This window comes from Glarea lozoyensis, assembly GCF_000409485.1.
Source record: "Glarea lozoyensis ATCC 20868 chromosome Unknown GLAREA3, whole genome shotgun sequence".
Taxonomy (NCBI): domain Eukaryota; kingdom Fungi; phylum Ascomycota; class Leotiomycetes; order Helotiales; family Helotiaceae; genus Glarea; species Glarea lozoyensis.
In genome coordinates this window covers 109103-131064 of record NW_007360998.1, presented here as the reverse complement: position 1 = coordinate 131064, position 21962 = coordinate 109103, and the positions used below count along the sequence as shown (strand labels likewise).

The 21962-nt window shown below is 45.9% G+C and overlaps 8 protein-coding genes across 8 annotated transcripts; 5 read left to right on the top strand and 3 right to left on the bottom strand.

Annotated features, from left to right (window-relative positions):
• Nucleotides 1–731: 731 nt before the first annotated feature.
• On the top strand, nt 732–1406 carry GLAREA_00048 (uncharacterized protein; the record flags this gene model as incomplete). Its single annotated transcript, XM_008084808.1, has 1 exon — nt 732–1406. The coding sequence occupies one exon, from the start codon at nt 732–734 to the stop codon at nt 1404–1406; it is 675 nt and encodes a 224-aa protein (XP_008082999.1).
• Nucleotides 1407–3572: 2166 nt separating this feature from the next.
• Nucleotides 3573–4780, bottom strand: GLAREA_00047 (uncharacterized protein; the record flags this gene model as incomplete). Its single annotated transcript, XM_008084807.1, has 4 exons — nt 3573–3843; nt 3969–4057; nt 4240–4463; nt 4528–4780. 4 exons carry the CDS (start codon nt 4778–4780, stop codon nt 3573–3575), a joined length of 837 nt encoding a protein of 278 aa, XP_008082998.1.
• Nucleotides 4781–5039: 259 nt separating this feature from the next.
• On the top strand, nt 5040–7432 carry GLAREA_00046 (Zn2/Cys6 DNA-binding protein; the record flags this gene model as incomplete). The annotated part of the gene is made up of 7 exons (XM_008084806.1): nt 5040–5101; nt 5312–5502; nt 5591–6264; nt 6316–6585; nt 6632–6735; nt 6785–7071; nt 7125–7432. The coding sequence occupies 7 exons, from the start codon at nt 5040–5042 to the stop codon at nt 7430–7432; spliced, it is 1896 nt and encodes a 631-aa protein (XP_008082997.1).
• A 629-nt stretch (nt 7433–8061) lies between these two features.
• On the top strand, nt 8062–9261 carry GLAREA_00045 (RNI-like protein; the record flags this gene model as incomplete). Its single annotated transcript, XM_008084805.1, has 2 exons — nt 8062–8494; nt 8567–9261. The coding sequence occupies 2 exons, from the start codon at nt 8062–8064 to the stop codon at nt 9259–9261; spliced, it is 1128 nt and encodes a 375-aa protein (XP_008082996.1).
• Nucleotides 9262–12163: 2902 nt separating this feature from the next.
• On the bottom strand, nt 12164–13517 carry GLAREA_00044 (Metallo-dependent hydrolase; the record flags this gene model as incomplete). Its single annotated transcript, XM_008084804.1, has 2 exons — nt 12164–12416; nt 12466–13517. The coding sequence occupies 2 exons, from the start codon at nt 13515–13517 to the stop codon at nt 12164–12166; spliced, it is 1305 nt and encodes a 434-aa protein (XP_008082995.1).
• A 1190-nt stretch (nt 13518–14707) lies between these two features.
• Nucleotides 14708–18014, top strand: GLAREA_00043 ((Trans)glycosidase; the record flags this gene model as incomplete). Its single annotated transcript, XM_008084803.1, has 5 exons — nt 14708–14757; nt 14992–15110; nt 15309–15869; nt 15916–17072; nt 17121–18014. 5 exons carry the CDS (start codon nt 14708–14710, stop codon nt 18012–18014), a joined length of 2781 nt encoding a protein of 926 aa, XP_008082994.1.
• A 1199-nt stretch (nt 18015–19213) lies between these two features.
• GLAREA_00042 (Cloroperoxidase) lies at nt 19214–20737 on the top strand (the record flags this gene model as incomplete). Its single annotated transcript, XM_008084802.1, has 6 exons — nt 19214–19520; nt 19579–19790; nt 19837–19998; nt 20048–20107; nt 20157–20324; nt 20381–20737. 6 exons carry the CDS (start codon nt 19214–19216, stop codon nt 20735–20737), a joined length of 1266 nt encoding a protein of 421 aa, XP_008082993.1.
• Nucleotides 20738–21091: 354 nt separating this feature from the next.
• On the bottom strand, nt 21092–21754 carry GLAREA_00041 (uncharacterized protein; the record flags this gene model as incomplete). Its single annotated transcript, XM_008084801.1, has 1 exon — nt 21092–21754. One exon carries the CDS (start codon nt 21752–21754, stop codon nt 21092–21094), a length of 663 nt encoding a protein of 220 aa, XP_008082992.1.
• Nucleotides 21755–21962: the final 208 nt, after the last annotated feature.

Sequence of the window (21962 nt, the reverse complement as noted above, 5' to 3'; positions counted from 1 at the left end):
GGCTCGGGTCATGAATACAACTCGCTTCTCAGCTCAACCTGAACTTCGAATTGATATCCGTAATTAGACTAAACTGCACACGATAAACAAAATCCCCACATCGATGTCTCGCATCTTGGGCTTCCGGAATGGTCGCATACCCTCACATTTTTGCGCCTACCGAAACCGATAGCTGCCGCGATCAGATTCAGATCTGGTCTTGAACTTGGCTACATGTCAACGTGTATAACTTATCTAATAATAGCATCACAAAGTATAGCGCTACTTTCGAGTTACACCAGCGGTCTGAAACCTTGGCTTTGAGAACTTTTGGGCGCGTTTGTTAAGGTGCGTGTGAATTAGAGAGTTTGCCAATGGCTGTGCTCAAGTATTTGGGATGGAGAACTAATTTTCGTTCTTGCAACTTTGATGACCAAATCGTATTAAGCTGCTGTTACACCTTTTCTTTCTTCAGCATTCATTCTCCACCTTACAACCAGGAAATCAGGTTTAAGAAATAGGAGATTGCGTACTCAACGTTAAGCGAAGATGACTCTGAATAACTCAAATTCCTAGGCAGCAACCATAAAAAGATATATATCCTACTGTGCTTCGTACGTATTAGAAAACTAGTATGTATCCTATGGAAATCTATGTCAGGGTGAATACCCTTCACCTTCTCGATATCCACAAGTGACACTGACACTGACACCTCTTCACCTCTCTACCACAACCTCTCTAACTTCCACCAAATGACCCTCCCATCCCTCCCCTCCTTCCACTCCGCAACCCAAGCCCTCTCCCACTGCTTCCAAAACGAACCCTACGCAATAATAGGCTCCACATCCATCCTCCTCCTAGGCAGCACCACCGTCCACGACGACGACATCGACATCCTCGTCACCCGCAACCAAACCTCCCATTTCCGCTCTCTCCTACGCACACACCCCGATTTCATAGTCGACAAACGCACTTTACATACGATTTACAACAGCACGCCGCCTATCGTGATCGAATTACTCACGCCGCCGTTTCTGTATCAAGAAAAGTACGATGCGAACACGCCTGTGATTTGGGTGAACGGCGTGAGAGTGTTGGAGCCGGTGAGGTTGCTGTATGGGAAGTGTAGGAGTATATTGGGCCGGGCGAGCGAGGAGAAGAAGGGGGTTGATGCTGAGGATGTGATTTTTTTGTTGGGTTGGTTGGCGGAGAGAGGGAAGAGGATTGGGGGAAAAGAGTTGGGGAATGTGACGGGAGAGTTTGTGGAGTGGTTTGTGAGGAGGTATGGAGGGGGGGAGGGGTGGAAGAGAGTTTTGGGAATGTGTGAAGGTGAAGAGGGGGGGGCGATGGTCAGGTTGTGGGGAGGGGTGTTGAGCAGTGATATATCTTTGACTGAGAACTACTATGAAAAGTGTCGCTGTGAGTGAGAATTTGGAAGGATCAATTACAGGAAACCTAGTAAATATCCTAGTAGAAAATATATCTCAGACATTCAGATGTTACCAAATTGCTATGCGAGAGGCGAACCCGCTCATTTTAGAATGAGAAACCATTTTGGTCATTTAACACAAGCCTCTTACTTTGATATTAGGGTAACTTGCCTAGGCTTTCTGATTGAATGATCATACTTCGAAGTTTCCAGCTCCTCGCAGAACTTGTACATAAACGTACCAGCGACCCACAAAGCACTGATACCCCGTCACATTATCCCACCTTGGCCATCTAGAAACTCTGGGAAAGTCATCAAGTTCTTTTCTTCTGTGGAAGCTGCTAGGCGAATGCTAAAAGAACTCTACCTCGTTGTATATTTACTCTTACATTTTTAGACAGTCGCTGTATGTCTTATTGTATCTTCTTTCTATTCATGATACGACTCCCCAAATATTCCAAAACAAATTGTCTTTTCCCCAGTTATTGTTTACATACCAAAGAAGGAGACACCGACATCATAACAAAATGAATATTTTCCTCAATGCAAATGAAACCCGGAGGTTCATCACTTGAAGATCTTTGATATTCTACTCATTGGCACTAGCGTAACACTCGCTCATTTCAGTACCATCCATGACTAGAATTACAACCAGAGCAATTGGACGAAAAGATGACCTAGAAGCGTTGAAGAAATATATCCAGTCTCAGTTTGAGTAAATTAGAAATGCGCGTCAATTAATCATCAGAATTACCTTCATAAAGTTCATGTATAACGTCTCTACCTTCTGCAGAAAAGAGTTGTTTCGTGGAAGACCCCTAATAATTGATGAGAGGTATCGTTCACAGCAGAGAAAGACTGGATTCCTGCAATATCAGCAGTTTTTAACTACACTTCTTCTTCACCTACTCAAAAAGTTCTAGTCTTTATCAGTGTCCGAACGGGTAAGATTCAGACATTATGTGGCGTAGCTCTTTCAAATTTTGAAATTTAAGACTCGGAATTCGAGTTCTGCCATGGTCAATCGTTTTCAAGTCTGTGGTGACTGGACTTACACGATTGCTGTGGTCGTGTAGTTTTATTGTTTCTATCCAGCAAAACTGCCGAAAAGCCATTCTCGACATGAAAATTGTCGACGAACCACGTCAAAAGAAGAATTGCTACGTGGCGGCAGTGTCCAAAGTTAGCAACAGAAGCCTACTTACCAAGTATCTTGTCAACTGTCACAACCTTCGCCTCTTCGCGGCTATGCCACTCACTTCACGTGGCGCTCCTGAACTTCCACGAGCAGCTCCCACTTTGCTCAAAAACACTCGCCACAAAGCACTACGTAAATACCTCGTCAAAAAGCCCTCACTCCTCCGTATGGCGCGCCTACTTTGAACACCCCTACCCATCTCCTACAAAAATCGTCAATAATACCGTACAATCGAGTCTCGCCCCCAGCCGCCACAAGTAGAAAAAGCAAACAATTCTGGATGAACACCGACGGATGAAACGCCTGATTCTGACGTTGCCAATTAAGGTCACTTGCCCGTGGCATATAAGTGGGATATATTGTTTTTCTGTGGGTAAAATCCGGCTTATGCCCGTCGATGGTGGGAGCAGAGCTGGAACGTTGTGCGATTTACCCATCGTGCATATGGCCCGTCGATTTGAAGAGTGGACGAATCATGTGTGAAATGGATCGCGCATTTCCAGCCTGTAGAAAACCGGTAGGATACCAACCTCATGAGGCCAAGTCTAGAAGTCTCCCATATTCTTGCGGACATAATATTGCTCGCGTGGAAAGAAGTCTCCATGTCCCAAAGTCATAGAACTAGCTTGCTTCAAAATTAAGCCAAGGAGGAGCAAAGTGACCGGTTAAAACTGTGCCACTTGAGTCATATAGACTGGAAATGAATCGAGAACAACAACATCAAGTAGAAAAGTGAATCATGTGTAGTCTGTAGGGAGTAGGGAAGTACCAAAGTACCTTCCTTTCGTATCATTCCGTATCCAGGCCTTGGGGAAGTGGGTAGAGAGCGCTTAAGGTTCAGGGGTAAAGCCGCACTTCCGAGAAGCCAAGTGTCCTCGGCTATCAGGCTAAATGCGCTTTGCCTATCAGAAGAGCAGGTGATGATCAGGATTAACATTAGCTTTCGATTGCTGGGTTCGGGTAATTTTACGCTGCCAGAAATGTATCGAAATGTGAAGCTGGGATCGAATTTGGACGAGGCATGGCTTTCTGGGTGCGTTCCGCTTTGGGACCCAATGGTAGTGACAACGTGGTCGAGAGACAGTGAGGGGAGTAATCTGCTTGTTCAGAGTCTTCGCCCATAATGTCCAGTTTTTGGAGAAAATGACGAAAGAATACCGCATTACTTCCCCAAGAAGAAGCATAAACTCGCGGTCTTGGTAAAAATAATGGCCACGGGCCGGGCAAGTCTAAATCCCTACTTCCCCACTATGGCAGTGTCAGTACGTGCCGTTTCCGCCATCTGGAAGCTCGTTTATGTGCTCGCTTTTTCCGGGCGACGCTGAGTGGTGGGACATAAGACGGACTATCACCAGATCGTACCATCCAGCCCAGCGCTGTCCCTTTCCATCATCGCTGCGAAAGGGATATGGGCTCTTTCCGAGTCCCGACTCCCCGACTTCACGGTCCTTCTATTTGGATGAAGCCTAGAGGCAAGAAACAGTTAGCAAGATCTCTGTAAGCATTTAGTGGGGAGTAGGTTGATTCTTTGATCGGTGTTTGGCTGCAAACCAAAGTAGTTGCAGTGAAAGATACACTTGACTGGCCTGCTGAGGTGCAAATGATTTAAAGACTCCAACTACTGTAGATGTACTTCGTATGGAAGGTTTCCTGAGTGATTCTGCTTGAAATAGCAACGTCCTGGCGCGGCAATTGCCCAGATATGCTTGGGTGGTGGACCGTCAAACTGCTGAAGCTGGATAAATCGGAAGACTGGTTCCCAGCCAATGAAGGATGCCCTTTGAAGTCTTTTTATACTTTGTAGGCGCTCATTGATGTAATCCATGGCTTCGATGTACAGAAATGGCAGATATATTGCTGCTTGTGATGGTTAGCAGTGGATTAGAAATAGCAAAGAGTGCATCAGAAGAGGCAAACGCACCTGCCTTTAAGATAATCTCTGATATCGACAGGCTTTCTGACCCAGTAGTGAGACTCTGAGAGGCAAAGTGCAGCGACCAGCACAGCTCGTTCTGGTGACACGACCCCCGCAAAGTCCAAGCAAAATCCCAAGCCATGGCACCTCCACCCAGCGGCTGCTCGCTGTTGAAAGACCCCATCGTGCTCCCGTTTAATCCATACTCCGGGCCTTCGACGCTGCGTTCACCATGCTTCTTCGTTGATTCTTGCTTCATGCTCCATTATTGCTCCCCACTGCAATCCCTCCGAACCCACCCAACTGGTCTTCCAACTGACGTGCCACATCTGCGCGCAGGCAAGGGAGCAGAACTCTAGCTCTCATCGTAGACGAGGAGACGAGTAGAGCATTATTCACCCAGGCACTAGGACGCTTCCGCCCCGAAGCCACAATCCCCAAATATTAACCTTCTCGCCGCGGCTCAACTGCGCTCCAGACAATGGTTCGGTCAAGATGGAGGCTCAAAGCCTGTCGACATGCAACGTTTGCGGGAAGAAGTTTCAGCGAAAGGCGCATCTGTTAAGACATCAGCAGCAGCGTAAGTGAGGACTGTTTGGATTGTTTTGATGTACTTTGTATAAGTCTGGTGGCGTGGACTGACAGAGCTTGGCAGACACAAATGAAAGGCCCTACAGTTGCATGTTTTGTTCCAAAACATTCAAGCGCAGGTACGTACACCTCGAACCCCACGTTGTCGCAACAGCAATCCTGCATCAGAACCTTATGCGCTGACACGAATCCTTCACAGCGATGTACTTCGAGATCATTTCAGTCGATGCGAGCGCAGAGGAAATTCCGCGATTCCCAATTCTCTCGAGCGAGGGCGCAAACGACACGCCTGCGATGAGTGTTCGAGGTTGAAGGTCAAGTGCGACAACAATGTCCCTTGTCGGAAGTGCAAGGAATTTGGCAGGACATGCGTCAAGAGCAGGCCAACAGGTAAGCAGAGAAAGCATCATTCGCGCTTCCCATTCATGCTATGTTCTTTCTTGGAGAGTTTAGAGTTTACTGACAATCGTCCTTGTAGGTGGAAGTCCCGATGACACTCCTGGAACATCAGACTCGCGATCGACTCCAGATCCCGCAGCTTCGGATCGCAACTCCATGGGAATAGGGTTTCTACTCAACGGCGCAGATTTTGGAAACCCGTTCATGAAGTCCGTATCACCCTCGCCGTTAAGTCCGCATAGTCAATCGACGGAATACCAGTCCATGTCAACGCCTCGAAATGGGTTTACCACTCTTTCTGGCAGTCCCAACGCTGGATCTCAGACGTACCCGCAGCAGTATGGACCGATGCAGGTGATACCAGAGAACAATAATAACATAGATACTATGTTGCGAAACTTGGAATTTGCAAACTTTGAGCAGCCATCAAATAACTGGTCAGGGCCGGGTGAGAATATGATGCCGTGGTCGGGCGCCGAGGGAGTATTCTTGGATCGCAATGTGCTTGAGCAGAGAGCCTTCGAAATCAAGGAAAAGTTGAGGTATACGGCCAGCACTATGAATGCGCCGCATCAACCGTCGAGAGAAACATTGGAGGCGATCGACCGGATAAGTGCGAACAGTATTGTTGTAAATATCAAGCTGTATTTCAGTCATTGGCATAAACACGCTCCATTCGTACACGAACCAACCTTCAATCCCTGTTCCGCAGCTCTACCGCTGGTTTTGGCTCTGATGAGCTTAGGTGGAATGGTGGGTTTCTATTGAATTTACCCTCAGTATCCTAGCTAACACCTCATGCAGTACTCACAGGAGGCTGCTGACGTCGAGGAGCTAAAGTCATTACTGGACATCATCGAGACCTATATCTTCTCAACACCTGGTATAAACCTTGAATACGAGCTTCCTGGGCGGATATATGTTGTTCAAGGCGAGAACTCGAGCCAAGAATGGCAGCAGTACCAGATGGAAGAGTTGCAAGGTGCCTATCTGATGATTGTGCTTCAATTCTGGACTGGAAATCCAATCGCTAGAATAAGAGTTCGACAACAGAGGTTTCAGCGAATCGTTTCGGTATGTTATGTGCGAATTACCAGAGAGCCTGTACTAAAGACAGTAGATTTTCCATCACCTGGAGGTTTTGACTAAGCAACATTCGCCAGCATTTCAGATCAGTGATCAAGCATCGTTCAGTGCTTGGATTAGAAAGGAGTCCTACATTCGGTAAGCACATATTGAAAACCTGTCGCTCACTAAACCTGACTCGTCACAGGCTTGCTAGTGTAGCTGTCATGCTTGACCATGTCTTTGGAATATTCAATAATGTCGCTCCGCGATTTCAGTGGGCAGAAATTGATCTTCCGTTTCCAAGCGACGACCGGTACTTCAATGTCGCAAATTACGCAGATCTTCGAGCACAGGTGGTATACCCACAGCAAAGAATGAAGGTGAAAGATGCTTATGTGGTATTATTCACACCTCCTGGATCTTCTGAGAACGACCTAAATGTTCTTCGTACTGCCAATCTTGATACCTTTGACATGCAGATGCTCATTCATTGTATGCATTCCCCGGCGATTTTCCTTGCCCATTTACTGACCTTGTACTACCAGATCTATATACACACATTTGGAAGAGTACATTTTCGAACCCAACACCTGTAGCAATAATCAAAAGCATACAAGAATTACTTGAGCCTTTTAAGACCGCAATGAGAAATTGGAGGATCTTATGGGATGAAATAAAATCATCATTCTCGGATATAGAATGGAAAAAGCTTGGTTTTCAAAGAACAGGAGAGACCTACTTCGATGCTGTAGCATCAATATTGGAGATATACGAGAAGAGGGGCGGAATATTCCCGCCAATACCCAGTGACTGCGAAAAAGGAAGTCATTTGAAAAGACTGTTGTCATTTTAGATTGGATTGCTGTATACCATGATTTGAGTTGGATTGTACATAAGTCGTATGGAGTACAAATGGGTTGGATTTGATGACTTGGAAACGGCGGCTTGCATCTGTGCATGTAATTAGATTAGGGCGTTAGGAGAGCATAGTATACGGCGCTCTGTCGAGATAATAAAATGTTGAATCAATTGAATCTTTTGTGTTACTTAAGTTGCATGGTTGGGTAATACATTGTATGGCAAATCGGTAGATCCTACATCTACGATACCGACCCCGTCATCGATACTCCAAGCACTAGTAGTCTCACTCAGAATGACTCGCAGTGGAGTTATATTAATTTATCGGTTGTTCGAATAACCTTTTAGAACCAGTCAAGATCTCATATATTTAAGCTTATGAGGGGGGCGAGTCATGTGAAACCAGTCGCTCTTTCACGTGTAAGTTTCGGAGATAAGACCATTCACGCCTGAGGCGACAGATCTTTGCCAAAACAATCAGACAAGGCGCTTCTCCAAAAATAGACAAGGGAGGCCGAAAGAAATCCCCCAAAAAAGAAGACCTGTGACATCCCTATCAAAAACTCCAGGTTTTCTCCATCTTTTCCCCAACATTTCGCCCCGCACTTTTCGCTGTTCACCACCATGGGCTCGACACCACTCCCCATCACCCTCGATTCGCTCCCCAAAGAAATCCTCATCCAGATCCTCGGCCACTTACCAGCGCAACGCGATGTCTACGCCACCTGTCTCGTTAACCACCGGCTCAATTCGTTTGCCGATCCAATACTGTATAAGAGTATCAGATTTGATCAGCCGAAACACCATTTTACTTTCTCCGAGAGTTTGGTGAAGAGACCGAGGCGTGGGAGTCTGATCATGGATGTGAGACTCGAGTATCCGAGTAGTGAGCTCAGCGATTTTATCTTTCAGAGGGAGAGTAGGATTGATGGGTTTAGTCATACGATTAGTACGATGAGCAATTTGGAGACGTTGGAGATTTCGGTGCCCGAGAGGTTGTGTCATGGGATTGGGACGCTTTTTAATGGGCCGTTTGATTTGGCTTGTTTGAGGACTTGTATGTGAAATTTTATCTCATCTCAAAATCCAAGGATTTGAACTTATGAGGCTTTGAGTTGACATGAAACAGGTTCTTTATTCTACCAGCGCGAAGATGGTGGCTACTGGGACCTCAAAGAAAACATCCACATCTTCGGCCACCCAACCCTAGAAACCCTCACCATCACACGCGCCCGTCTCGATCAGAAAGGCTTCGAATCCGTAGAACAACCCTCAGAAACCGCACTGACAACCCTCAAACTCATCAATTGCGACATCAACGACGACGCCCTCTCAGAACTCCTCCTCTTCCCAGACGCCCTCAAAGAAATCACCATCACGCACTCCGCAACCCCAGAACCACCCCTGGAAGAAAGCGCCAACGCCACAATGTCCGACTACATCCTCGCCCTCGGCTCCGCAAACCACTCACTCGAATCCATCTCCATCGACTTCCCTACCCTCGGCGGCACCAAAGCTCTCCGCATGCGCGAGTTCGAACAGCTGCACACGCTTGAACTGAGAGATTACCAGCTTTTCGGCCAGTCTTCGTCGGCTGCGAGGCTTCATTCCGTGGCGCTACCGCCGAATCTGGAGACGTTGAAGTTTTGGGGGCCGGTGGGGGTCGATGAGGAGGTTTGTGAGTTGTTGTGTTATGAGATTGAGAATATGGGGTTTTTGGCGAGGAAGTTGAGGAGGGTGGTGGTTGAGGGGGGTGGGGTGCCGGAGGTGGTGAGAGAGGCGTGTGGGAAGGCGGAGGGGAGCTTTGAGTTGGTTGTTAGGTGAAGAATTAAAGCCCGAGAGAGGCTGTTTGGGCATTATTATGGGATCGAGGAGATTGGATGAGATTCAGAAGGCTTGGATATTGGGACCTTTGACTCAATTATCTGGATAAAAGCAGCTTCAACGGATTGAAGATACACGGGGTCAAACGACGCGCGGGGTGGTTGCGCGTCAAATATCATTACACGGAGGTCATACGGAGTGGTGAAAACAGGAGTTTACATAAAGCGATGGAAGCATATTATAGATACCCCCAAAAGCAAGACAGATTGGTTCAAGAGTGGAGGTAGATTAGATTGGTTTAAACAATTGTTTGTATAGATAAAGAAGGAGAGAAGTAGAATTGAATACCCTGTTGTTTCGTACTTTTAGTTATAGTAATTGGGTTTGAACTCTCTTTGGGGGGAAGTTGAAATTCTGTTTGTGGTATACATTCTAGTGTGGTTGTTTTTGTGTTGGGGTTGAGGGAGTAGATGCGTGAGGAGAGGAGTGAGAAGTACTGAACACTAGAAGTACCAGTTTATAAACTACAATTTTTGTTATGTTTTCTTTTGGTAAAATTGTGAAATCAACGAGAGGTTGCTTACTGTGGTTGTGGATGTTTGTGTCGCTCTAGACTCAAAATAGCAGAAATTAATCTGAGAATGTGAACGGCGTTTTCCTGACATATAACTCCACTTCCTTCCCACCCTCCGATTTTACATTCTCTTCCGAAAATGCGAGTCTGAAAACGGTGACAATCCCCCTTTCGACAACAAAAACTTCACTAATCTACTCTCCCGGTTCTCTCCTATAACTTCCCCATCCGGTGATTAACCTACTGCCACTCAATCTGATTGTTTGGTCACACACAACGAACCCTCTAATGGACGATTCTGAACCCCGTCGACCTTCCCAGAATGCAACGTGGGCAAATTGGGGTTCCTTGTAGTTCAAGATGTGCAGTGTGGTTGGGACTTTTATGGGGTTGGTGTTCGGTTTGTTAAGTTTTAGGGTGGAGAGTTTGTAATATATACCTTTAGATTTCACCGCTACAGATTTACATTTCATTTTTATAAGTGATACAAAGTCAACGTTGGTGCCGATCTTAACGATTGGGGGTGTACATCGACTCAATATTGATCGTCTATTACTCTATATATATTAATTGTATTAGAACACACCCGCAAAACGCTTGTTTCTTGACGCAAAATCTTACAAAAACACACACTGGGGTCTTTATCCTTATCATGGAAGAGGGCAGAGTACTCTATAAAATATCTCAAGCTTCACGTCTAGGATGGATTTGAAATCACACAATAACGGCGATTAATTTCCTCGAGTATCTTTTGTCTGAGAGTATATACTAAAAGTCTCTTTGGTTGAAGAACAGTAGATCTAGAGGAATATATTGATTGTAGTTTACCGTAAGAAGTTTCGTGCAAGTGAGGTTCTGGCGTGAAAGTGAGTGATAAAAACGGCAGCAATTCAATATTCGGCAGCAACAACTCTTCAATCCGCATTCAATGTCATCGTCTCTTCTGTGCCTTCTGAGGCTTCTACAAATGTGCTATCGAAGTGATGCGTAAGCAGGAAAGCTTTCATTGAAAAGAATTCCGCAAATACATCATCGCAGATACCATGGCAACGACGCTTCCCACCTCTTTCAAAGCCTCGTTTGACAGTATATCTTCCGCGAAGTTGATGCTTTTTAAATACTTCTTACATTTTTTTCGTGGTATGTCAATAATTGAAGTAGTTGAGGCTGTGTGAAAGAAGAACACGTCAGACAAACTTAACACATTTTGTCGTCGAGACGTCTGAAGACCGCTCGAAATTCCAGTTTCAATGAAACAACAATTCTAGTACAGAAATTCAGCGAATTGATGGAGAGCTGGAGAGCTGGAGAGCTGGAGAGCTCAAACGCACCCTTAAACACCCCCAAAAACAAGAAAGAAAAAGTTTAAGAATGTCAGCATCCTTTGTTGAACCAGAATCCAAAAAGGATGTTAAGTTTCCCCTCCTAGGCTGGGAGAATTCAATCAATTGACTGAAATTAAAATTATCTTTCACCAGATAGGAGACCTATGATGATATAGTAATCATGCTTTTTCCTAAGTTGCACCTAGCAAGACGGGGAAACACCCGTTTCTGTTTGAGAAGAAATCGGTGACAGCTTAGCTTTCGGCAGCAAATCCCCCTTCCACACATATCAGATTTCGAGCAACAAATTCACCTGCCGGGCCGCTTTTCTCCTAGTTCCACTTTTTGAGTGGCCATAACTTACAATAGTTCCTAGATATATGTTCTTTATAATCTTATTCCGCCGCTTCCGAACCATGAAATCCGCAGTTCCGTGTCCTATGTTTGATGTTAGCTTTGCAAAAACTGTTGTTAAATACCTCGATTCCAAGGACTTTGCTGTTTTGAGATGTGGGAGGTGATTATTGATGATGTTTTCGGTAACTCGTCAAAGATGAGCCGCATTCTTTGGAATTAAATGATTGAGAAGGATGGATTGAGGAATTTGATACCCTGATGACTTTATATTTCATCGCTTATGGTTACCAGCATTGATCGTAGGTTGACAGTATCTAGGAAGTGACCGATGTGAATTTGTGATTTGAAGATATATGTTTCTCTAATTCGAAGCCGCGTGCCCCCAGATTCGATTTCGATCAAAATTTTCGGTGTATATGCACATGAAATTGAAGCTCACCTGAGTGAAACAAAAGAAAGGATTGAGGCAAAATTGTACTTCGCTGACTCGACAACATGGATTTATAGACTCATAAGAGAAATATACTAACAGTCATGCAAAGCCGCCCCAGCGCCGTCCCAAGTAATACCAATCTTGCGCAATATTTGCGTCAGCACCCGAAATCAATCACTACTCCAAGTCTCCATTTAGTCTCATCTAAAGTGATTATTCTTCTCTATCAAAAACCTTACTTCCAAACTTCCACACCTGATCAACAACCAAACTCTTGAATCCGCTCGAATCGACTTGCTCGTCCAGTATGGTAAGATCAGCATCAGCATCACTATCAAGACACCCCTTGACGCCTTGAAGATTTAACATCGCAGCCGGTGTTGACGTGACTGCTTTTAGTGCCTGCGGAATGCTAGCCCCGGACCAGTTAAGAAAGTTGTTAACACACTCGATCAAGGAAATTGAGCTGGATGTACATTAGTCGGACGTTCGTTAGGTGGAAACCTCTGCCTTACCTTCCCGCAATCTTATCAGTGCCCTCCAATGTCAACTTTGGTCCCGACTTCACAAGTCGCTCACCATTACCCCAGTCATATACCCCATCAGGAAGTCCAACAAGATGCATTGCGTCTGTGACTAAGATGAATCCCTCTGGATGTGCGTTAAATGCGATCTTGATGCTTGTGGGATGAAGATGGATTCCATCGGCGATTATCCCAAAGAATGGCCGAGGTAGACTCTCAGCTCGTCCAAGGACACCGAACACTCCTGGATTTCTGTGGTGTAATGGTCGCATGGCGTTGAATAGGTGGGTTATCATGGTTGCACCAGCCGCGACTGCAGCGGAAGCCTCCTCATATGTCGCTTCGGTATGTCCGATAGAATAGACAATCCCTCTTGAAGTGATCTCCTGGATTGTGTTTGTCATTGCTGCAATCTCTGGCGCTGCAGTGATTTTCCTTATTCTTGGTGGTGCAATGTTTCCATCGCGATCGATAGTAGAACTGATATTTTCCACTCCATATATATCCTCGAGGTCGCTAAATCCATTCGGCGCGGGTACAAGCACTTCCACAGGATGTATGCCGTTCTTCGTAGGACTTATAAAAGGACCTTCGCAGTGTGCACCAAGCGATTCAGCACCATCCGAAGCTACACGATATCTTCCAGAAGGACCCAAGTGAGGAAGCGCTTGATGGTAAACATCTTTATTTGACGAGGTGAGTGTAGGGAGGTATGAAGTGACACCGGTTTGTACCAAAGACTTATTGACTTGTCTAAGAAGTTTTCCGTAAGTTGAAGGATCTTCTGGTATTGAAGAAAAGTTGAATCCAAAGGCGCCGTTGAGTTGGACGTCGATCAGACCTGGCGATATAATACGTCCGTTGAGATTTATTGTGATGTCCGGAACCGAATGTTCACTGTAAAATGCCTCTTGACTTCGCACGATTTTTCCAGTACTAGACGAAACCCAGAGATCTTGGTTGACCAACTGATCGCCCTTCAGTAATCTACAATTAGTGAACTTCGTGATTGTAGGCCTCCCAGTTGTGATGGCTGAAGGCATGATGAAAGGGGAGAGAGAGGTTGAATCAGGTTGATGTAAAGAATAAAGAAGCTTTCGTGGTAATACCACGACTTACTGTGAAATCTACATGATGGATAATAATGAAACCCACAGAGTTTCGAAATACAGCTTGTTGATATCTACCTTCGCAAGCGTCGTTGCTTGCCACGGTCACTAAGCCGCAGGCGGAACGAATAAGCTGGAAAGATACAACCACGAGATGACGAACATGACTTGACCACTTTTTTCACCGATGGAGGTATCCGCCTTGCCATACCAGAGATAAAAAGTCCGCAAAAGGAATCGCAGAGCGGCTTTGGGGGACGAGGGAAGTATCGTGGAGACGTTGGAGATGTAACGTCTCATCCAAGGGTGGATCGGCGGTTCTGTCACCTCTGAAGGGAACGTTGTCGATAAACAACACAACTCCTTGCCTCCAACAAACAAACTTTTGAGATTGCACGATTTGTCGCCCCAAAGGAGTGTGTTGGAACGGTCCAAATGGGAGTGATCAGTGGCCAGCAGTATTCATGGATGATGGCCCTCGGAGTTACCAATCAAACCGAAAATTTGCCAACCTTATCGGGACTGTTTATGAATTGTTCTCCAGCTCTTGCTCTGATAATTGCAAAGAGAACCCATAACGACACAGTTTGCGGCTAACGAAAAGTCGTAGATCAATCCGAAAGGTCGACTGTCACACATGAGATGCCGTTATAATTGTGATGCAGATGCAGACGCAGAGCTCCTGCAGTTTGATAGTATATTTACGGCGGAACCTCGGTGAAGTGCCCAAGTAGAGACTACACGTGATCCTGCCCCGCAAATATTTCCACGGCATCTGCTCTGGCTGACAACAACACCATTGCATTGTAAGCGAAGGACGACTTCAAATAATGTCGACACCGACGGAAAGCCATTTGTTCTACCCTGTGTAGCCTTATGGACCGTTGTGGATGTTGTCTCCAAACCCTACATTGTCTCTTGTCTACTCTGAGGTTTCGCATCCTGCGCTCGATCATTCCACGTAACTCTGTATCACAGAGACGTTGCGCCATCCACGAACATGCTCATGTCCGTATACGAGGAGAGCACGAAAGAGAGCAAAGTAGTTGTGTTGTTACTACAGCCTCTGAGGTAGTCTCGGCTCCGGCGTGTCCGACCCACCATCTTACCATACGTTTGTCAACATGGAGGCTACTGAGGATGAACTTGACCCGTTATGGAAGGATCTCGATTGGTACGTGAGCTACTATACTTTATACTCCGCAGATATAGATCAAACTCCTGAGAACGCACAATGGAATACCTACATACCGAGTGAAGACTACCTTGGGCTCACGTGGTCAATACTGTTATGCTTGTTTTTGCAATCAGATGTTTCCTTTGATTACCTTGTTGCATCAATCCTGAGGATCATAGCCTATGATGAGAGAATTAGATTACAATATGAAGGATTCTAACTCTGACCTAGGGCCATTGGGGCCATGTTCTACATGGGATTTGATGGAACGGAAGTCACCCCACAAATTCGTACTTTGATCGAAGACCACCACCTGGGATCCATTCTTCTGACTACTAAGAATTTGAAATGTAAGTTCAAACACAGCTTGAGTATTTGACTTCGTGGTCACAGCGAAGATGTGATCACTCCTCGGAGCCGAAGGAGTGACCAAATTACTGCCACATGCTCCTAGGTGATGCTCGAAAGTCAAACATCAATTGTTGAGCAACTACATTTCTCATACTCACTCTTGATAGAACACTTTCTAACTAGCTGGTACGTTATAGCTGCACAGCAAACCGCAAGTCTTGTTCAGGAGTTGCAGACTATCGCCCACAATGCTGGGCACCCAGTTCCATTACTCATTGCGCTAGATCAAGAGAATGGTGGCGTCAACAGTCTATACGATGAGGATTATATCTGTCAATTCCCAAGTGCGATGGGGGTCGCCGCCACGGGCAGTCCTGAACTCGCCTATGAGGTGGCTAATGCTACAGGAAAAGAGCTCTTCGCAGTAGGAATCAACATGATCATGGGCCCCGTTTTGGATGTCCTCACAAATGCACGATATCAGCCACTAGGCGTCAGGGCTACTGGAGATGACCCCCAGGAGGTCTCTCAATATGGGATCGCTGCTATGAATGGTTACAAAGATGCTGGAATCACAACTTGCGGGAAACACTTCCCGTCGTATGGCAACTTGGACTTTCTCGGATCTTCCCTCGACATGCCCATAATCACTGAGACATTAGAGCAACTTAGTCTTGGAGCATTGGTGCCATTTCGTAATGCCATTCGAGAAGGGCTGGATGCAATGATGGTTGGCGGTTGTGCCATAGCTAACGCTGGTTCGTGGCTTATTTCACCTAAAATATGACAGGCTGACGACTCTAGGAATGAACGTTATGCATGCATGCCTGAGTGATCAAGTAGTAGACGACTTGTTACGAAACGATCTTGGTTTTGATGGTGTCACGATATCAGAATGCCTGGAAATGGATGCTCTGAGTCATGATATTGGTGTCAGGGGTGGTACTGTAATGGCAGTGGAAGCTGGATGCGACCTTGTTCTCCTATGCCGTTCTTTTGCGGTACAACAAGAAGCAATTTCAGGACTGAAGCTCGGAATCGAAAACGGCATGATCTCAAGAGAGAGGATCAACCTTTCTCTAAGACGCATACTCCATCTCAAGTCGAAGTGCACATCTTGGGAACAGGCATTGAACCCGACTGGTGTTGATCAACTAACATCTTTACATTCCGCACATCTTTCTCTATCCACAAAGGCATATGATAAATCAATAACTATTATGAGAGATAAAGGGCACTTACTTCCTCTGTCGAATACGCTTTACCCGGAAGATGAATTGCTGCTGTTAACACCACTTGTCAAGCCACTTCCAGCCTCCGCCGCCACAAAGGCAGTATCCGAAGATCGAGAAGGCTCTACAGAACAGGATAAAGCTCACAGATCTTCGATTATGAGTGGCGAAGGTGTGTTTCGTGAGCTTGGAAGATCGCTTGCGAGACAGAGGCATGGAAAACTCTTGCACACTTCATACACCGCAAATGGCGTACGACCAGTGCACGAGAACCTAATCAACAGAGCTGCCGCAATCATCATCATTACTGCAGACGCAAACCGGAACTTGTACCAAAACGGCTTCACGAAGCATGTGGCAATGATGTGCTCTATGCTTAGCGCCGGAGGCAAAAAGAAGTCATTGATTGTTGTTTCTGTCAGCTCCCCATATGATTTTGCAATGGACAAAGCGATTGGAACATATGTTTGCACATTCGATTTTACAGAGACAGCCATGTCAGCATTGGTCAGAGCTCTATTTGGAGAATTTACTCCTTCGGGAACTCTCCCTGGCACACTTAGGAAGAGTAGGAAGGTACAAAAGTCAAAGCAAAGTTGGCTCGTCGAAGGATGGAATAAGAACCGGGATTCACGTGGCCTCCTAGCGCTGATAAAGACTGTGGAGAAAATGTCACCACCCAATCAATTCTGTCCGCTGGCCGGCGCGACGGCTGATTCATTTGAATTGGTAAGTTAGTGATAATTAATCCCCAAGCTTACAGCTAACAAAATATAGCTGGCAGTCATGGAAGGCGGACAGGCGGTGGAAGAATCTCATTTTGTGGTTCGAAATAGTAGCACCCAAGCCCTCTTTGGCTTCTGCTCTACTTATTATTATGGTCAGACCGGAATGATTGGCGCTTTGTTCGTCGACCCTGCCAAACGAAATCTGTCCATCGGGCACTCCCTACATCAGCGCGCCATGCGTGCCTTGCTACAGAAGCCTGGAATACAGAAACTCCAACTGGGCCTTGGTCTTCCCGGAATTTATCTTGGTATTCCAATGGGCGATTTGTCAGAAGGAGCGCGGCTGAAGCGATGGTTTGCCAACAACGGCTGGGATATTCTTTCCCCACGCTTACTCTATACCTTGACCATTCGCAACTTGCCAAATTGGCAACCACCAGACGGCTTACTGCAGACAATTCAACGTCTATCATTTGCTTTTGATCTCATTCATGGCCAAGAAAACTCGGAAACAGTGCTAGAGCATGTCCGGGCGAATGCTGGACCAGAAGTCCTAGAACTCTACCGTTTAGCGCTCGAGGATTCCAAAGCATGTGGCGTAGTGCGGGCTAAGTCACCCGTCGATGGTGCGCTTGTTGGCACCATCATCATCTGCCGACAAGAAACACAGCTCTCGAGGTATCTACCCGTCTTACAAGCCGCTGGTGATAGTGTGGGCGGAATACTAGCGCCAGTCGTACCGAACAGCCCCCAAGCTAGCATGGTGCTCCAGGGACTTGCTATGCTAGGAATTAAGCAGAACAAGGCTCATAGAGCTAACACATGTGTTTTGAACTGGGTCCAAGGAGAGGAGCGAGACACGCTTTTGTCCATGGGATTTGACGTGCTAGACGCGTTCGAGGAGTTGAGCTGCAAGCCTGATAGAGCAAGTCTTTCTCACTAACTCTGTTCGTTGGATTATTGATACTCAGGTCCAGAAGGAATTTCTGGGGCTACGTTACCGCTATGGAAAACGCATCTTTTTAATCGGTCTCCGCTTGTTGAGAAAGTGAGGGCGGCACCCAAGCTTGTGAGGATATCGTTTTGAGCTTATTTTTGCGTTTTTCGCCGCGAACCTTACTTCAGCAATACCTTCCATTCGATCCATATTTTCATCCTTTCTCCGTTGTATATTTTATTTCCTACCGGAATAGCTTAAGGCAGTGTGTCCAATATGCCGTATTTTTAATCACGACATACTAGCCTCGTTTAGCATCATTCAGCCGAGTCCACGGGTATCACTCAACAGTCCTATCAGATAACACTTCGCAGAGTAATTCCCTTCATCTTCCTGGATGCAATCGCCTTTAGCTACATGAGATCGTCATCTAGGATTAACGGAAGATGTGCCATCCGTTAAGCTTAAATAATCGATCTAGATTCGATCTGCCTCGAATCGCCTTGCATGCGCATTCCTGATGTTGACCCTAAACCAAGTCATCGTCATTTTGAGAAAACAAATTCCATTTATATTGCACAATAAGTGCCTACATTGAGCAAATATGCCACTCACGTCAGTCGGCAGTGGAATTGAAGGGCCGTCAGCCAGCAGACGACGGATATCCAGTAGCAGAACGCAGTCGCAGAACGTCCAGACACGTACGTTGCAAGGCCTAATGGCATAAGTTGAACAATTTGAAGCGGAAAAAGGAATTTTAGGGCCGCTGGCAGACGATCGATCCAGGTTAAAACGAACAAAATCAGCATTGGCTGACCAGATTGAGCTTCACTCCGATACAACTGCAAATATGCATACGCAGGATCTGACACACGTCTACCAAGGTCCCGGTTCCGCTTCTTACGAGTCAGCAGCGCAAGACTAGGTCGAATGCATAGATGGATCTGTCTGTTGCTGCAGAGATCGACAACGATCAATACAAGATGGCCATCAACCTGGATCTTCCCCCTACGGAGCACAGCAAGAGCACACCGGATAAGTTTGCGTGCTCAAGCCAATTTATTGGCAAGAAATTGTAGTTACCGTCGAGCATTCGTCTTCACTGTTTATACAGATGTGAAAGATATATAAACCTAATTTCAAAGTCCCAAACTTGTTGACAAACCACTGAGATACAGTTAATTTTCAGATACATTCCCCTCAGCATGTATCTCAGAGTCTTCGCTCTTGCTAGTAGTGCCTATACCGCGGCAGCAATGCCCGGTATGGCAGCTATGCTAGAGGAACGTCAATCCTTACCAACTCTTCCCCTCAGCCAAGCACAGGGCAACTCTGGTCCTTTCCCAAGTCTTCAATTCAATGCCGCGGATCAGTTCGTCGATGTTAGACCTGGTACTGCTCATCAATATATTGCCCCAGGACCAAATGATAAGCGTGGACCGTGTCCAGGACTGAATGCTGCTGCAAATCATGGATTTCTTCCTAGAAGTGGTGTTACAACTATCACGCAAAGTAAGTACCTCTAGCGTCTAATATGATATTAGTTGTTTCGGTAACTGACATGACATAGCTGTCAATGGCCTCGGCGCAGCGTACAGCTTTGGACCCGAATTCGCCGCTGCTCTTTCGGTCATTGCAATCGGCTTGACAGGAGATCCAACAGGCGGTACTTGGTCAATCGGAGGACCATATCCACCAAGTCTTCTGGGTGGTCTTCTATCCAACCCAAGTGGTATTTCGAAATCGCATAATACATATGAAAGTGACACATCACCAGCACGGGTAGTACACATCCACATATTATCTGTTAATCATCTAATTTGAGTAGTCTGATGCGTACTTGAATGGCGGCGATGCAGTGTCTCTCAACATCACACGATTTGATAAACTATACTTCAGTGCTCAGAACTACACGCTTGATATTTTGCGGGACCACAACAAGCTTACGCATACTGATTCTATTCAAAACAATCCATACTATTTTTCTGCTGTAGGTATTCCTGTAGTCTATCTATTTATCCACTAACGTGTATGCGTAGCCATTCGCAGGTCTTGTACCACCGATTGCTCACCATTTTATTGTTAATCTCATGAGCAACGTAAGATCCCCATATATACCCCTCACACTGTGGTACTGAGATATACTAGCATTCCGCCGACAACATTCAAGGATACTTGAACCGAGATATCCTTAAGACTTTCTTTGCAGTTAGTGGCCCAGATAACGGTCACGTCTGGAATGCAGGCCAAGAGAAAATTCCTCAGAATTGGTACAAACGGCCAAGTAACAATCCATACGGCGCTGCTGCCGCTGCTGTAAGCATATATTCTATCTTATATCAAGTACAATTTGACTAACCATTACGACATAGGCCGATGTAGCCATCCTAGCAGTCAAATACCCCGAAATCGTCCAATTCGGCGGCAACACCGGCACACCCAACTCCTTCGTGGGCGTCAATCCAGGTGACATCTCCGGCGGAGTCTACAACGCCCAAACCCTGCTACAAGGAAACAATCTCGGTTGTTTCTTCTTTCAAGCTGCTCAGCAGGCGATTCCAAGTGTACTTAGCGGTGTTCTGTCGAATTTGACGCCATTTTTGAATATCCTTAATGGGGCGATCAATCCGGTGTTGGGGATTCTGAATTGTCCTGCGCTTTTGACGTTTGATCAGAGTGCGTTTGAGCAGTTTCCGGGGTATGGGTATCATCCTGCGAAGAAGGTATGATGAGATGGAGTACAGGATAGAATATGTTAGGTTTTGAGAGAGAGGATATAAGATTAGTGTTAATTCGTTGGCGGCCAGCTTTCAACAAGCTAGATTTTGAAGATCAATCAAAACGACTGAATGACATCGCTATGGCATGAGCTTGCAGTATGTGCTACTTTATTAATTCAGGATCCAGAGCTCATGATTGTGAGATGTGCGAATTTCCATTGCTTTTTTAGGGGGTTATCAATAATCACGAGAAGAGTCTTTAGTGAGAAGAATGTGTCAAAGTTTATTCTGGGTAAGTGTTTTAGATTTGGTGATCGCATTTCAGCAGATCAAGCGTGAGTTAAAGGGGGGCTGCAAAAGCATCTAGGACCAGCTCCATTTAGAAAGCGCATCCTCATGAGCCTCGTGAATATCGTTCTTCTCCTTTAGCTCAGCCGCCAAAAGATCAACGAATTCATCCACCTGCTTCCCAATAGCACGAGTATACAAAGCATTACCGATGGCTGAGTGCTGAGTCATCAACTCCCATGGCTGTTTGCCAATCTTGGTCTCCAAGGTCCATCCCTTGAAGTCCAGAGCGTGGAAGACCGAAGCAATCTGGAGAGTGCTGAGTGGATCCTTCTCTGGAGCGCTGAAAAAGCAGGATATGTCGCTGATCTTCCCGAATTGATTAAAGAGCAAGACCATGTTCTTGAAGAGTGTGTCGAGTTCCGCGACGGATTCAGGGCTGGTATCATCGCCGAATTTGGCGGTGATGGTGATGTGCGTGACGGTCTTGGAGTAGCGGAGCATGGGCAAGAGGAAGGAAGAGTCGATGATCTCTTCACCGGCCTTGGCTTCTGGCTTGACCAATGAGTTTCGTACCTTACCTGTGAAGTCGAGATCGAGGTCCATGTATTTTCCATCGCTTACCACAAGAGCTGGGTGGGTCTTTGGGATGGTGAGCATGGTGGCTGCGATCTCCTCTGCAGTCTTCAAACCATCGAAGAGAGAGTTGAAAAGAGTGCGGAAAGATGGAGAAGCCATTGCGTTGATGGGTTTCTGAGTAAGTTGAGTGGGGTTAGCAAAGGTGAGATTGTTAGTTTTCTGTGAAAGGTTAGTAATCTTGGGATGCTGAGATCTGATGATATCTGGATGATTATTTTAAAGTGGTAAGAAGGAATGTTTATATAGCTTTAGGATTTGATGAGAGAGTTCTTGTTTTGCTTGAAATCCATCTTGTTCTGACTATTTT